The sequence below is a fragment of the Taeniopygia guttata genome, chromosome 10 (genome assembly GCF_048771995.1).
Source record: "Taeniopygia guttata chromosome 10, bTaeGut7.mat, whole genome shotgun sequence".
Taxonomy (NCBI): domain Eukaryota; kingdom Metazoa; phylum Chordata; class Aves; order Passeriformes; family Estrildidae; genus Taeniopygia; species Taeniopygia guttata.
The window spans coordinates 18,227,548-18,240,657 of NC_133035.1; the positions used below are offsets into that span (position 1 = coordinate 18,227,548).

General features: G+C 38.7%; 1 protein-coding gene across 5 annotated transcripts in view; it reads left to right on the forward strand.

Annotated features, from left to right (window-relative positions):
- CLPX (caseinolytic mitochondrial matrix peptidase chaperone subunit X) overlaps window positions 1-13,071 on the forward strand; it is a 43,573-nt gene extending 30,502 nt beyond the window's left edge. For 2 of the 5 annotated variants that reach the window (XM_072933784.1, XM_002199966.6), the window contains exons 10-20: window positions 3,385-3,539; window positions 4,345-4,504; window positions 5,678-5,719; window positions 6,188-6,364; window positions 7,494-7,658; window positions 7,968-8,056; window positions 8,591-8,755; window positions 9,373-9,672; window positions 9,804-9,896; window positions 10,117-10,223; window positions 11,251-13,071. In XM_072933784.1, the coding sequence (XP_072789885.1) occupies window positions 3,385-3,539; window positions 4,345-4,504; window positions 5,678-5,719; window positions 6,188-6,364; window positions 7,494-7,658; window positions 7,968-8,056; window positions 8,591-8,755; window positions 9,373-9,672; window positions 9,804-9,896; window positions 10,117-10,223; window positions 11,251-11,341 (1,544 nt within the window). In that variant the 3' untranslated portion in view covers window positions 11,342-13,071. Of the gene's footprint in view, window positions 1-3,384; window positions 3,540-4,344; window positions 4,505-5,677; window positions 5,720-6,187; window positions 6,365-7,493; window positions 7,659-7,967; window positions 8,057-8,590; window positions 8,756-9,372; window positions 9,673-9,803; window positions 9,897-10,116; window positions 10,274-11,250 lie in introns of all 5 variants that reach the window. The other 3 variants (XM_030281262.4, XM_072933783.1, XM_012578190.5) reach the window with 3 other exon arrangements.
- Window positions 13,072-13,110: the final 39 nt, after the last annotated feature.

Genomic DNA, 13,110 nt, shown 5'->3' on the forward strand with positions numbered 1-13,110 from the left:
TTCTTTAGAGAAAGGATCAGTCCTCAGTAACTTTTTCTGCCCAGAAATAAGGTTGTTTTTCCAGTCTGTTTGAAACTGTAGGCAACAAGGTATTCTGCAAAACCTGGCACAAGTTCCTGGAACTGGAAATCTGATCCTGTCTGGTGTTCAGTGTGGTCTCTCCCTGGAGTAGGTGTGGTTGGAAACAGCAGAAGGATTTTTAATCTCATTTACCTTCTGATGATTCATGAGCAGTCAGAGATGTTTTTGAAACTCTCACTTCACTGGTGTGTTTCCCTTGGTACTGCAGGTTGTGCTTTTGTCTGGAAATACCATTCAAGCACTGTCCCAGAACGATCCCTGGAAAGCAGGGATGTGATTTAGTGTTTTGTCAGTGTTGCTGGGAACACTTCAGCATGCCTGGAAACTTTCTTGGGAACATGATTTATTCATACCCACACTATGAGAGGACATATCTTGATAGATGCAATTTAAAATTCCCAGGTAGGGAATCCACTTGAGTTGTAGCATCAGAATAACACAGGTTCTGTAAACAGCTTGGGACTGGAAATACACTTTCTTCCAAAGCTCCTTTGAGTCCTGGTGAAGTTTTTTCTGGACCTGTGTCATTCTGGTTTAATCTGTTAATTTGAGCAAACTGCTTCCCAACCACACTCTATAAAGCAGCTGGAAAACAGAAGTTTTAATTATCTTAAAATTTATCTTAAAAAAAGGAAAAAACTAAGAAAAAGAAATCTTTCCAATTCTGCCAAAAATGAATGGGTTGGAAGTTGTATTCAGTCTACTGTAACTTGATATTTTTGTTGTTGGTTAGTCAGGAAAAATGATGAATTTCCATAGTTCTGGTTAGAATTGCCAACCTGCAGAGCCTTAAATAAATATCTAAAACCAAAGGAAAACATGCATTTGTTTCAGATTAAGTATTAGATTTTTCAGTCATTTTTTAGAGAAGTAGGGAAGCAAAATACTGAATAAAAGGCAAATTCCTTAGAAAATTAATTGCCAGTGAGTTGCAATGTGACAGGCTGGTTTTCCAGTGGAGTTTGTTTTTGGTGGAGCTTCTCTTTGTATCTGCAAATCTTGCAGAAAGATTTGCTTGGCAATGATTTTCCAGTAATTAACAATGAAGGGAAAATATGAGGCAAACAAAAAAGTCATTTTGCTTTGCCCTTCTTTCTCAGCAGTTCCTGTATTGTTTTGGGCTGTGAAAGTCTGTAAGGAGAGTTTGTGATCAGTGAAATAAGACTTGATCCTCAGATGTGGAGTGAAATCCAATAGTTGTAAAGCTGATTGACATAAGAAGCTTTATCTGGATGCTGCTTTTACTGTCTCCACCTGATGCCATCAGGTTACTCCACCCTCCAAAGCAGCACTTCCCTGCTGTTGGACATACTCAGAAGCCTCTCTGCTTTCTTTTTCCTGCTTTGGGGTTTATTTTTTACCTTAAAGCAATTTGATAGTAGCCCATTATCTTAACTCTACAACTCTTTTCAATTTTAATCCTCTGATTGTTTCTGTTTCCTGTATGTTTTGTAAAAACCTGGCATTTCTTTTTGGCAAGGTCAGCTCACACAGACTTTAGAAATGCCTTTGCTAATGCTGCCTCTGTGGCACTGTTGTCTGATTAAAAACAGCACTTGACTTGCATTTTGGCACACTGTAAATATTTGCAGACATCTTAATGACAGGGAGGTAATTTGACATGGATGTTCTTTGTCGTGCTTTTATGTGTTTGCTAAAATAACATATGAAAACACGCCAGCATTTAGGATTAACAAAATTGCCTGCAACTCAGTTGTATACTCATTTTTTTAATTGAAGTTTTAAAGATCCCACATAGCACTCTTACAGTCCACTCATTGTTTTCTGGGGTTTCTAAATGATTCATGTGGATCTGTAAAGGGACCAACCACTCTTGTGGCTATTCTATCCTAAATAAGCCGTGTATAAGGAAGGAGAACAACCTCATGGCACTGTAGTCATCACAAATATCAGAGGTGTTTTGAGTGAGCCCTGGGAGGAAGATTGGGTTGCTTTTTTTTCCTACAATATTGTTGCTAAATAATAGTTACATAAGTGGAATGGGTTTGTGCAAGTGGATTTCCATCACATTCCCGTGGGGCAGATAACAGTAATTTGGAAGGTTGCCAGGAGAACTTTCAGGCTGTTACACAGATTTCTTTGAAGTAAAGTTAAGAAATCTGTGTTGGTCACAGTATTAGTTGCTACATTCTTAAAGTAATCTGTTAGTCTTGCTTATTCAGGTATAAGGTGGGATTAATGGTAAGAAAAACCCCACCCACTCCTCTTTTGCTGATGCCAGTCCTGTGGGAGACAAGAAGTTATAAATAAGCAGCTTGTTTATTGCTAGAGGGTGTTGTTACAGTCAGCTGGTGCTACAGTGCTCAAGCCATTTTCTAAAACCTTTTTATCATTTCAGAAGTTCTGACATTGAAGTTTGCACAGGGTTGTTTTTCTACAGTTACTTTAATTAAATACATTTACTAGTATATTTCCTTTAAATCTATCCTATTGCTCATGATTTGCATTTAGTAGCATAGTAATATGGCTAGAAAGGATCTATTCTGAATTACTTCTATTATTCTTCTCTACTGTCTGTTTTATTATTTCAACTTGTTTGCCAAAGGAAAAGAAGAGCAACGCAGGTTCTCATTTTCAGGCTTATGAAACCAACCTATGCAGATTTCCTGGGACATAGTTCACAAAGTCAGCAGTAGGAGGGTTTAGCTTTTGGAATTTGAAAGATATTTGTCCTAGTCTTGACAGTAAAAATAAATAAGCAGAAGATCTTGCAAAACATCAAAGTCCTTGCTGGTCTGTTGCATACCACAGCTGCCTCTTGATGGGGTGAGCCCTTTGGGTGACCCCCCTGTGCTCCGTGTCCTGGGCTTGGGTGACTCAGGTCTGATCCACAGTGCTCCAAAGCCAGAGGGATGCAGAGAGCAGCAGCTGCCAGAGCCCTCCTGTAATGCTGTCTTTGATATTCTAGACTGCTTCCCTGCACTTTAGTCTGTGCCTAACCACAATGTTTTATTTTGCTGTCAGTTTTTCCTGCATAGCTAAAGCCTTAATTAATTTTGTCTTTCTCAGAAGTGAGTGTGATGCTACTGGATAAATATCAAAAAGAGTTTTGTGTTAAATCCATTTTCTGGTTGCTGCCCAGCATTCTGATTTTTTGGGGGCAAATTGTTTTCCCTATGTGTCAAGTTTCATAGGCCACAGGCTTTTAAAAGTTCTAAGGTGAGCGAGGGAGAAGTGTTGTGTAAACACAGAGTGGCTGTGCTGTCTTACAGGTGCTTGTCCTGTGTGATGAGCTTGGACAGAAGCAATTCCTCTTACTGTTTTGTTTGACTTTTTCTGCAGCTTCCACCCGTTTTGTGAAGTGTGAAAAGTGTCATCACTTTTTTGTTGTCCTGTCAGAGGCAGACACAAAAAAGAGCATCATTAAAGAGCCCGAGTCAGCAGCAGAAGCTGTGAAATTGGCATTCCAGCAGAAGCCACCACCTCCACCGAAAAAGGTATGCTCTTAATTCCACCCAGAGTCCCCTTGAGTTGCAGCATGGAGAAATGCTTCCTTTAATCTGCATCAGGTGTGTAATGGGCTGCTGGGACGGAGCAACAAACAATAAAGATGATTAGCTCAAGATTAAACCTATGTGAGCTGTGTGACCCAGCAGAGCACTGATAAAGGGAACAAGTAGATCCAATAAAGTTATTGGAGCTTGTTTTCCTCTGTCTTTGTCTCGTGATTTCATTTTTCTCCTGTGACCTTGAGGCTGACCTCAGCCCTCACCAGCCATAGTAATTTTTCTTTGTCACTGTGGCCTTGCATTCTGTATGCTTATTTTAGCAGCTTCTTTCTGTAGCTGCAGAGCCTTTTTTTTGGTGAGGGCTGTAGCTGATTAACCTGTGGCCATGATCCTTCTGAAGTCACTTGGTTTCCCTCTGGAGATTAGGGAGTAATCCTTTTATGTTTCTCAGTTCCTTGTGGACTGTAATGGTTTCTGAACCTGCACACAGCTCCTTGATAGGTGTCTTTTAAGAATATAAGTGTTCTTAAAAATTCTATTCCTCTTAAAAATTTGGGTGAAAATGGCAATGGGCTTATACATTAGCAGGGCAGAACTGAGACACAAAATGAGTGTGTAAGCATCATGGCTTTTAAGTAAATTTATCGACAGGAATATGTTTCATATTTTAGATGCTAGTTTCTGTTTCTCAGGTAATGACTCAGACCAAAGTCTGTATTTAGCAAATATACTATTTTTCCTGTTCTGCTGCAAGATGATTTAGAAGTGTTACTAAGATTAAGCTATTTTTCAGATTTACAACTACCTCGACAAATACGTTGTTGGTCAGTGTTTTGCCAAGAAGGTGCTTTCAGTTGCTGTGTATAATCATTACAAAAGAATTTACAATAATATCCCATCTAACCTGAGACAGCAAGCAGAAGTTGAGAAACAGTCTTCTTTAACACCAAGAGGTTTGTATGATATTTGGTATTTTTTCTGGTCAAATGAATTACCATTTCAAGGCCCTAACTTGGGAAATGTAAGAAAGGTTTTACCCTGACACTAGATGTTCTATAATTAAAATGATCTATAAGAATTTCTGCTAAATATAATTTTCACTGTGAACTTCTGTGATTTATTTAAATGGAAATCAGAGGGTTTATGGTGCTTACCATATTAAATGCTTAGTCCTTTTTACTGATACATATTCTGGGGTATTGTCCTTTAACTTTCTAAAGTGAGTCTCCTAATTTTTGCTTTCTAATCTCATTTACTACTTAATGGTAAATCTGCTGCTGAATCTGCAAGCAGCAATGCAGATCAGGAAGGTGATATTTTGCATAGGTGAATTGCTTAGTACTTAGATTTCTAACTTCCCTTGCTCCTGCTGGCAGCATCTGCTGGTCACCACAGTATTGTCCCATATCTAGCAGGTGTAGATGAAGTTACTCTTGGCAGTACTTCTGCTGTTGAGTAAGTGTGTAGCTATGCAGATCTAATTTATTTTTAGAAGTAAGATTAATTTACCATCTCTGACTCGAAGTGTACCTTGGGTGGGTTTTTTTTAAGGTGTTTTGTTCTGTCTTGCAAAAGTCACCACAGAAATCTTCATTTTTTTGAATTAACCTAAGTCTCTTAAATGAAGAGGGAACATTAGTAGCACTCTTCTGGTAATGGTAAGAGAGCAGCTGTGTACCTGGCACCAGGAATTTCCTGACCCTCCACAGGGAGATAACAACATGGTCCATACCCACAGAGACTGACCGTGAATGTTTACATATTTCAGAGTTCTGTCTTATAACAAAGAACATTGTAACACTCAGGGAGAGTTTAAGGAATCCTCTTCAAACCAAAATTGTTATTCCATTTTTCCCCTTCTATAATTGGTTTCAAAGTGAAAATCTAATTAGAGGTAATAGATTGTTGTTGTTTTTAGAAGTAGATAGCTTGCTGGCTTTTCAAAAATGTGCAGTTTGGGTTTTGGGTTAATTTTGACAGCAATAAAAATAGCTCTTATGGGGATTTCTTGTTAGAAATACATTCATAGGCAATGATGAGATGTATTCAGAAGAGGGCAAGAGGCAGAGAATTTATAAGCTTTTATAAACTTAGTTTTTTATGACTGTTTTCATCCTCTCTCTTAGAATTAGAAATCAGAAGACGGGAGGATGAGTACAGATTTACAAGTAAGTGAACCCTCTCCTCATGTCCTCTTCTGCAATACCTACCCTTACGACATGGAGAACAGTCTTTGGTGACTGCTAGTTTGAAATGTTGGGTGAAGTCCAGTGCTTGCACTTTTTTTTTGTCATGGAAATCAACAGCTTGGGTTTCTTTCTTCTCATATGTTAAAAAATACAATAAAATGAGTAAATTTGTAAGGACTGAAATTTTCTGTTGCTTTTTAATGTAGAAGGAATACTTTTAGATAATCTACTGTGTCATTGGAAATTCTTTTCCTATGTACCTCTGCAAAAGTATGGTTGCAACTCCTGTTTGAGTAAAAATTGTGCTGTATTTCTGGTGCTTCCCTCTCTGTAAGCTTCTGTACAGAGAGAATGCTAGGTTTGCAGAAGAACCTTGCTGTTATTGTGTTTTTAAAGTAGTGACAGACCTGGTTGGTGCTCAAACAGTGCTGTTATTGTTCTCTTCAGAACTCCTGCAGATTGCTGGAATCAGTCCACACGGTAATGCTTTGGGAGCATCAATGCAGCAACAAATGAACCAGCAGATACCTCAGGAAAAACGGGGAGGAGAAGTACTAGATTCACCCAATGATGACATTAAACTTGAAAAAAGTAATATTTTGCTGCTTGGACCAACTGGATCAGGTATATAGCTGCATGTTTCTATAGGTGTCCTATTTTTCATGGACTTTATTGTTAATTGGTGATTTTCCTCTTCTGTGATTACTCAGATTTGCTTTATAAAAAAAATTAAACTGGATTGGATTCCAGTGCTTTCATGCCATGTTAATATGCTGAACTAGTGGCCTTAAAAAGGGATGAGGTGTACTTGTGTGATTGTCTTTTTTTCAATGCCTATATTTACTGACTGACTAAAAGATGCCGAATAAGCTGAAACAAAATGCTGTTATAATTTCACTGCTTTAGCTGGCAAGCTGAGATGCTGCAGTTAGTGCTGTTGCACCTCTGGGACAGATTAATTGCAGGGGGTTGGAAAGAGAGATAATTTTGTATGTTCATAAGACTTGGGAGTGTTTGTGCTGAAGTGATGGCATTTTGCAGACTTTTTGGAAGAACATTCACTAAACAGTATTTTAATTCTGTTTCTTCCCAACTTCAAAGCAGGAGCAATTGGACTTTGCACTGCACCCTGAGTGTCTGCAAAGGACTACTGATTTATTTAATCTTTAAACTCTGCAAGTACATGTATTATGGTTTTTATATTGTGTGACATTTTGTGATACTGTATGCATTTCAAGCTGCCTTAAATGTATATTATTAAACTAAAACCAGAAATACAGCCTGCCAATGTAAAAACCACTGCTTATGAAAGATATCTCCCTTGGAAAATATTTTTGTATTAAGATGCTGGTATGACTCAGAATGTTTAATAAGAGTAATGATGATCCTGTGGTAAATCATTGAATGGTTTGGGTTGGGGGGTATGTTAAAGCTCTCCTTGTTCCACTCCTGCCATGGGCTGAGACACCTTCCACTATCCCAGGTTTCTTCAAGCCCTGTGCAACCTGGCCTTTGACACTTCCAGGGATGGGGCAGCCACAGCTTCTCTGGGGAACCTGTGCCAGGGCCTCACCACTTTCACAGAAAAGGATTTCTTCCCAATATCTCATCTAAAGCCACCCTGCTTCAGTTTAAAGCCATTCCCCCTTGTGCTGTCACTCCTCACCCATGTTAAAAGTCCCTGTCCAACTTGGATTTGTGTGCTCTAAGAGAAATGTGTGTCAGCTCTAACATGCAGCTTTTATTTTGCCAGGTAAAACCTTGCTGGCTCAGACTCTGGCTAAATGCCTAGATGTCCCTTTTGCCATCTGTGATTGCACCACCTTGACTCAAGCTGGCTATGTTGGGGAAGACATTGAATCTGTCATTGCAAAACTCCTGCAAGATGCCAACTACAACATAGAAAAGGCACAGCAAGGTAAACTTCCAGTGTGTGTTACAGAGACTGTTCATTTTGTTGAAGTACTCTAAGCTTTTGAGACCACCAGTACTCCTGAAATTCATGTCCTGCTGCATGTAACCAAAGTTTTGATCAGATAGAATAAACCTGAAGAGAGCTCAACATGTATTTTTTTTTTGTTTTGTCCACAACTGGATAAAATTACACAAGTTTTTGCAGAGAGGAAGTAGAATAGATGCTGTGCCCTTAAATTTTACTATTCTCTGTAAACTCTTGCTTCTCTTTAAAAAGTAGGGTTGTCATTAAACCCATTTTCTGTAACTGCAGGTATTGTTTTTCTGGATGAAGTAGATAAGATTGGCAGTGTTCCTGGTATCCATCAGTTACGGGACGTTGGGGGAGAAGGTGTTCAACAGGTAAATACTTCCATGAAGTGATTTTACTTCTTGAGTGAACAGGACATAGGATCCTGTCATGTCAAAAAGCATGGAGTCACAGTTCTTCAGTTCCTTAACTATTCACCTTCAAAAGGTGAGTCTTTCCTCTTGACTTCATTAAAAAACATAATCTCAGGAGCAGTTTGAGGCATCCTCATGGAAGCATTTTAGTTCAAGAATGTCTTTGCAGTATTCAGCCACCCAGTTCATAATATTCAGATAGCCAGTTACAAGGACAGGTAACATTTCCCATTTAAACAAAACTCTTAATGCAGCTAATCATTATATGCATAATGTGCATGGGAGCCATATTAAAGGAATGTTTTTATCCTTGAGTGGGGCTGTCTCATAGGGAAAACTGACTTTTTTGGACACTTACTGTTACTATAAAGGTATAAGGGAGCAAAAAATACAGGTGTATTTGTGAATGTGAACATATCATGGTGTGCCCTTTTATATGATGGTACACAATGGGAATAATTTTTTATTGCTTATTTCTTCTTTCCTTCTTAGGGCTTGTTAAAATTACTTGAAGGCACAATAGTAAATGTTCCAGAAAAGAATTCTCGGAAACTACGTGGAGAAACGGTGCAGGTTGACACAACAAACATTCTGTTTGTAGCTTCTGGTGCTTTTAATGGTCTTGACAGAATTATCAGCAGGAGGAAAAATGAAAAAGTGAGTGCATAAGCCTGTGTCCAGGCTGAAAAATCATAGTCTTGATTACTGTTCACAACACCGACTTTTACAGGTCTTGATGTATTTGTAAACACGCTAAATTTCTTTATTTCAGCAAATGGTGCCAAAAACCATCATCATCTTAAAACACCTTGTCCTGCATTTCACTGTTTCATAGATTAATGTCTGGGGACAGGGTTCTGGCTGCAGCATTCTGACAAAATGTGCTCCCTGTCTCTAACACTAAAGGAGTGACTGAAATTCAAGTTATTGTTCATGTTAATTCATGTAGCTTCCCATGTAAGCAAACTTGCCTGCATTTGCTTCGCTTACGAAGTGTCACTGATACCTGTAAAATGACCAGAACATGTTGATAACCTTCTTTGTTTTAAGAAAAAAATGGCTTTTTTTCTGATGTATTAATCCTTTACTGAGGAAATTCAATTTTGTAAGAACCTGATTGTATACAAGGGGTCTAATTTTACTCTTAAGTAGTTTCTTGAGCTCGAATTAGTATGTAATGACCTAATCAGTCACTGCAGATTTTCTAATACTCATGGAGAGTAAGAAAACTCAGTTATTACAGTTCTCTGAGCAGAACATGTTTGTTCTTGCAGTACCTAGGATTTGGGACACCATCTAACATGGGGAAAGGCAGAAGGGCTGCAGCAGCAGCTGATCTTGCCAATATCAGCGGAGAGTCTGACCCACAAGAGGATATTGAGGAGAAGGATCGCTTGCTGCGCCACGTGGAAGCCAGGGACCTCATCGAGTTTGGCATGATTCCTGAATTTGTGGGACGTTTGCCTGTTGTGGTTCCCCTGCACAGCCTGGATGAGAAAACCCTCGTACGGATTCTTACGGAGCCACGGAACGCTGTGGTTCCTCAGTACCAGGCACTATTCAGCATGGATAAGGTTGGAGTTTTTACTTGATGACTCTTTGGTGTTCATTTTTATAAATAATGTTGTTTTCAGTAATGCTTGCACTCGCCATGCTGAATTATAAATTAAATGAGTAACTGAACTTCCCATTTTTCTCTCTGTAGTGTGAATTAAATGTAACTGAAGATGCATTGAAGGCTATAGCCAGACTGGCCCTGGACAGAAAAACTGGTGCCAGAGGTCTTCGATCTATAATGGTGAGTAAATTATGTCTTATAAACAATAAATGAAGCTTCTGGATTTGTGTGTATGGACCTAATCTTGACCATTTCCAGTTAAAGCCACACTTAGTTCTGGCCCTTACGTGGATACAGTAAAGCTGTGAGTATTCAGAGTTCTTCCAAGAAGACTCTCTGAAAATCACTTGTTTATGCAGAAGAGAGCATAGAGTAATATTTTCCCTCTATTTTCTTGTAGGAAAAGCTGCTGCTGGAGCCCATGTTTGAAGTGCCCAATTCTGACATCGTATGTGTGGAAGTTGACAAAGATGTTGTAGAAGGCAAAAAAGAGCCAGGATACATTAGGTAAAATGGTAACAGAAGTAGCAGAACAGACCAGTAATACAACTAGACAGGTATTCTGATGGAATAAGCACAAATCCATGCACACAGCTTAAAAAAGATTCAATGCTCTGTATATTGTACACAGCTGAATTAGTGCCTGTTCTGTCCTAGAGCCTTTGGATTTATATTGCTTTCATTTTTAAACAGAAATTTTAAAATAAACATATATGAAGTTACTTTCATGTGTGTATACCTGTAGCAATGGAAGTAAATTTTAAGGTAACAGTAAAAATTTGAAATTCAGTTGTGACTGTACTGAAATTTCTGAAATGAAACTGTTTCTTTCGTCCTACTTTTTACCACAGATGTGGGGGTTTTTATACAAGCTCCAGGCTGCAACAATTTTCTACATTACTCTTGCAGCAGTGGAGAGCCACAAAGGCACATTTATTGATTTGCTGAACTCTTGTTAAAATAATCAATTTAATGTTGTAAAGAGTACGATAATGATGTGGAATATTGAAAACACTGGACAAATCTGCATTAAAAAAAAAAAAAATCCAGCAATTTCCATGAATGAAGGAGGGAATTGAGAGAGAATGGGTCAGGTTAAAACTGCTTAAAAAATTAATTTCTGAATTTCAGGCCTGAAATTTAGGAACTCTGTCTTGGTTTCTATCACTGACAATGTTGTTTGAGTGCCCTTCTCCACTAAGGTACTTTTACTCATTCCAGCACCTTGTCTGTGCTGAAGCTTGGCTCAGCCTTGTGTGGTTGGAGGGAGTGAAAAAGTATTACACTGATGGTTGCTTGAAGTGATTTTGTATAGCACCAGAAATACTAAATTTTATTGATGAAATCAAACAACTTACTGAAAGTCAGAAGGCTAATTGAATTCAGCTAATGAGCCTGTGTGCTGGTGGCACTGCAAATGTGCACAGCAGCATTTCCAGATCAGAAGGTCAGAACTTTTGTCACGGGGCACTGTGCATGTGACATGTTTGTCAGAAGCTATGGAAAGGTATCTGATCATTCCTTCCAATCCTAGGGCTCCCACCAAGGACTCATCAGAAGAGGAGTATGACTCTGGAGTGGAGGAGGAAGGCTGGCCTCGACAGGCAGATGCTGCAAACCATTAAACACTGTCAGAACTCTCACCTGCAAAAAGCTCACTCGGTTCTTTCCTTGTGGCTGCCTCTGGCTCCAGCCGGACCCCAGAGGCACCAGATCTGTCTCGGATACAATTCGTGATGAGGACCTCCATTAGCTAAATCAGATCGTGTATTTTATTGCAGCATCACATTGATTTGATGGACAGAGTGTGGACTGGGATGGCATAATGTTCAAATATTAATTGTATATTACACTTGTTCAATTAAAATGTATAGCAAATGCAGCAGCACCTGCACTGCCCTTGCCAGAAACTAAACCAGCAGCACAGGTGCTGCCAATAGTTAGATTTAACAATAATGTTACTCTACAAGTGGGAAATCAAAATTAATAATTAGTAGAGGGTGAGTAAACTTATCTTAGCTCCTGGTACAGCTCACAGGGGGTTCTGTTCAGGTCAGTGTTAGAGTCCTGCTGGTGTGTGTAACCCAGCGGGCACTGGAGTGGCTTGTTACATTGGTGGGGGAGGAAGCCCTTGTGGAAAAACTGGGACACACTTTGTGACACTGCTGGGACATCCTGCTAAAATGTGACACTGGTTTGTTACAGTCATTTGAATATCCAATAGTAATACCCTTCACTCTCCATTGGGAGCTTTAATCACCTTGGATACTGGGAAAGAAGGTGAAGTCTGGTTTTCCAGAGGGGTAAACAAGATTCCTAGGAAGCAGTAAAACCATCTAAATTTGGATGAGAAGTCAATATAAATTTTTAAATATTAATGTTCTAATATAGTACATTTTGTTTAACGTATTGGAACTATCATGCATCAATTTTTTGGTGCCAGGTATTTGCCCAACCTATCTTATAATGTTAAGAGAGGAAAGAAGTAAATGTATAATATTTTTGCTGTAATCAGTAGTGATTATTCACATGACAGTGCTTTTTAAGTTATATTCTCAAATGCTAGTATTGCATCTTGTGGATTTGTCTTTGATTTTAGTCTCACAGCAAGCAATCCTCCCTCTTCTGTTCTCCACCAAAATTAATTCAATCCTTTAGGAAAGCCTTTGTAAAAACACTAAAGGACCTGTATGTTTTTGATTTGTTTCAGGAATTAAAATTGTCACTTAAAAGTTTGTTTTGTCCTTTGGTGAAAATGTGGACTTGAGCTTCCCTAAAACTTTAATTCACACTATTTAAATAAAACTTTCATCCTTCCTTTTAGTCTAGTGGCTGTTTTAGGACAGGAAAGGATACTGAAAATCTATTGACCCTATTTTTGTTATTAATTTTTGTCATGTAAATTCTGTGTAATACTTGTGTTCTTCCCTAGCAGCAGTGTGACATGCAGTTGTAGCCAGGTGCAACAGATACTTCCCGCGGGATTACAGATTTTTTTCAGGATAAATGACCCACTAATGGTTCAGAAAAAGCTGTGTTTGGAGTGGAGGGTATTTCTAGCAGCTTGGTCCCTCAAAATGGGAATTTGTGGTGAACTATCTGTAACTGCATCCTCACTTTCCTTTTTGTAGAGTGAAAGAACATAACAGCTTTTAATTCCGAATCCTTTAATTCAAATCCTTTTTTTAAACAGATAGAAAAGACACCACATTTTAGGTGAAACTGTTCAACAACTTAGTTTTGAAAGTTGTTTGGAATTCTGTAACCAAGAACTGTTTTTAAGGAAACAAAAATGCCATGTAATTACAGTTTGTACTTCACCTCTGGCGTTTGAATAAAAGCGAATATTCAAGCAGTGGCGAGTTGTCATCCCTGAATGCATCCCCAGGTATTT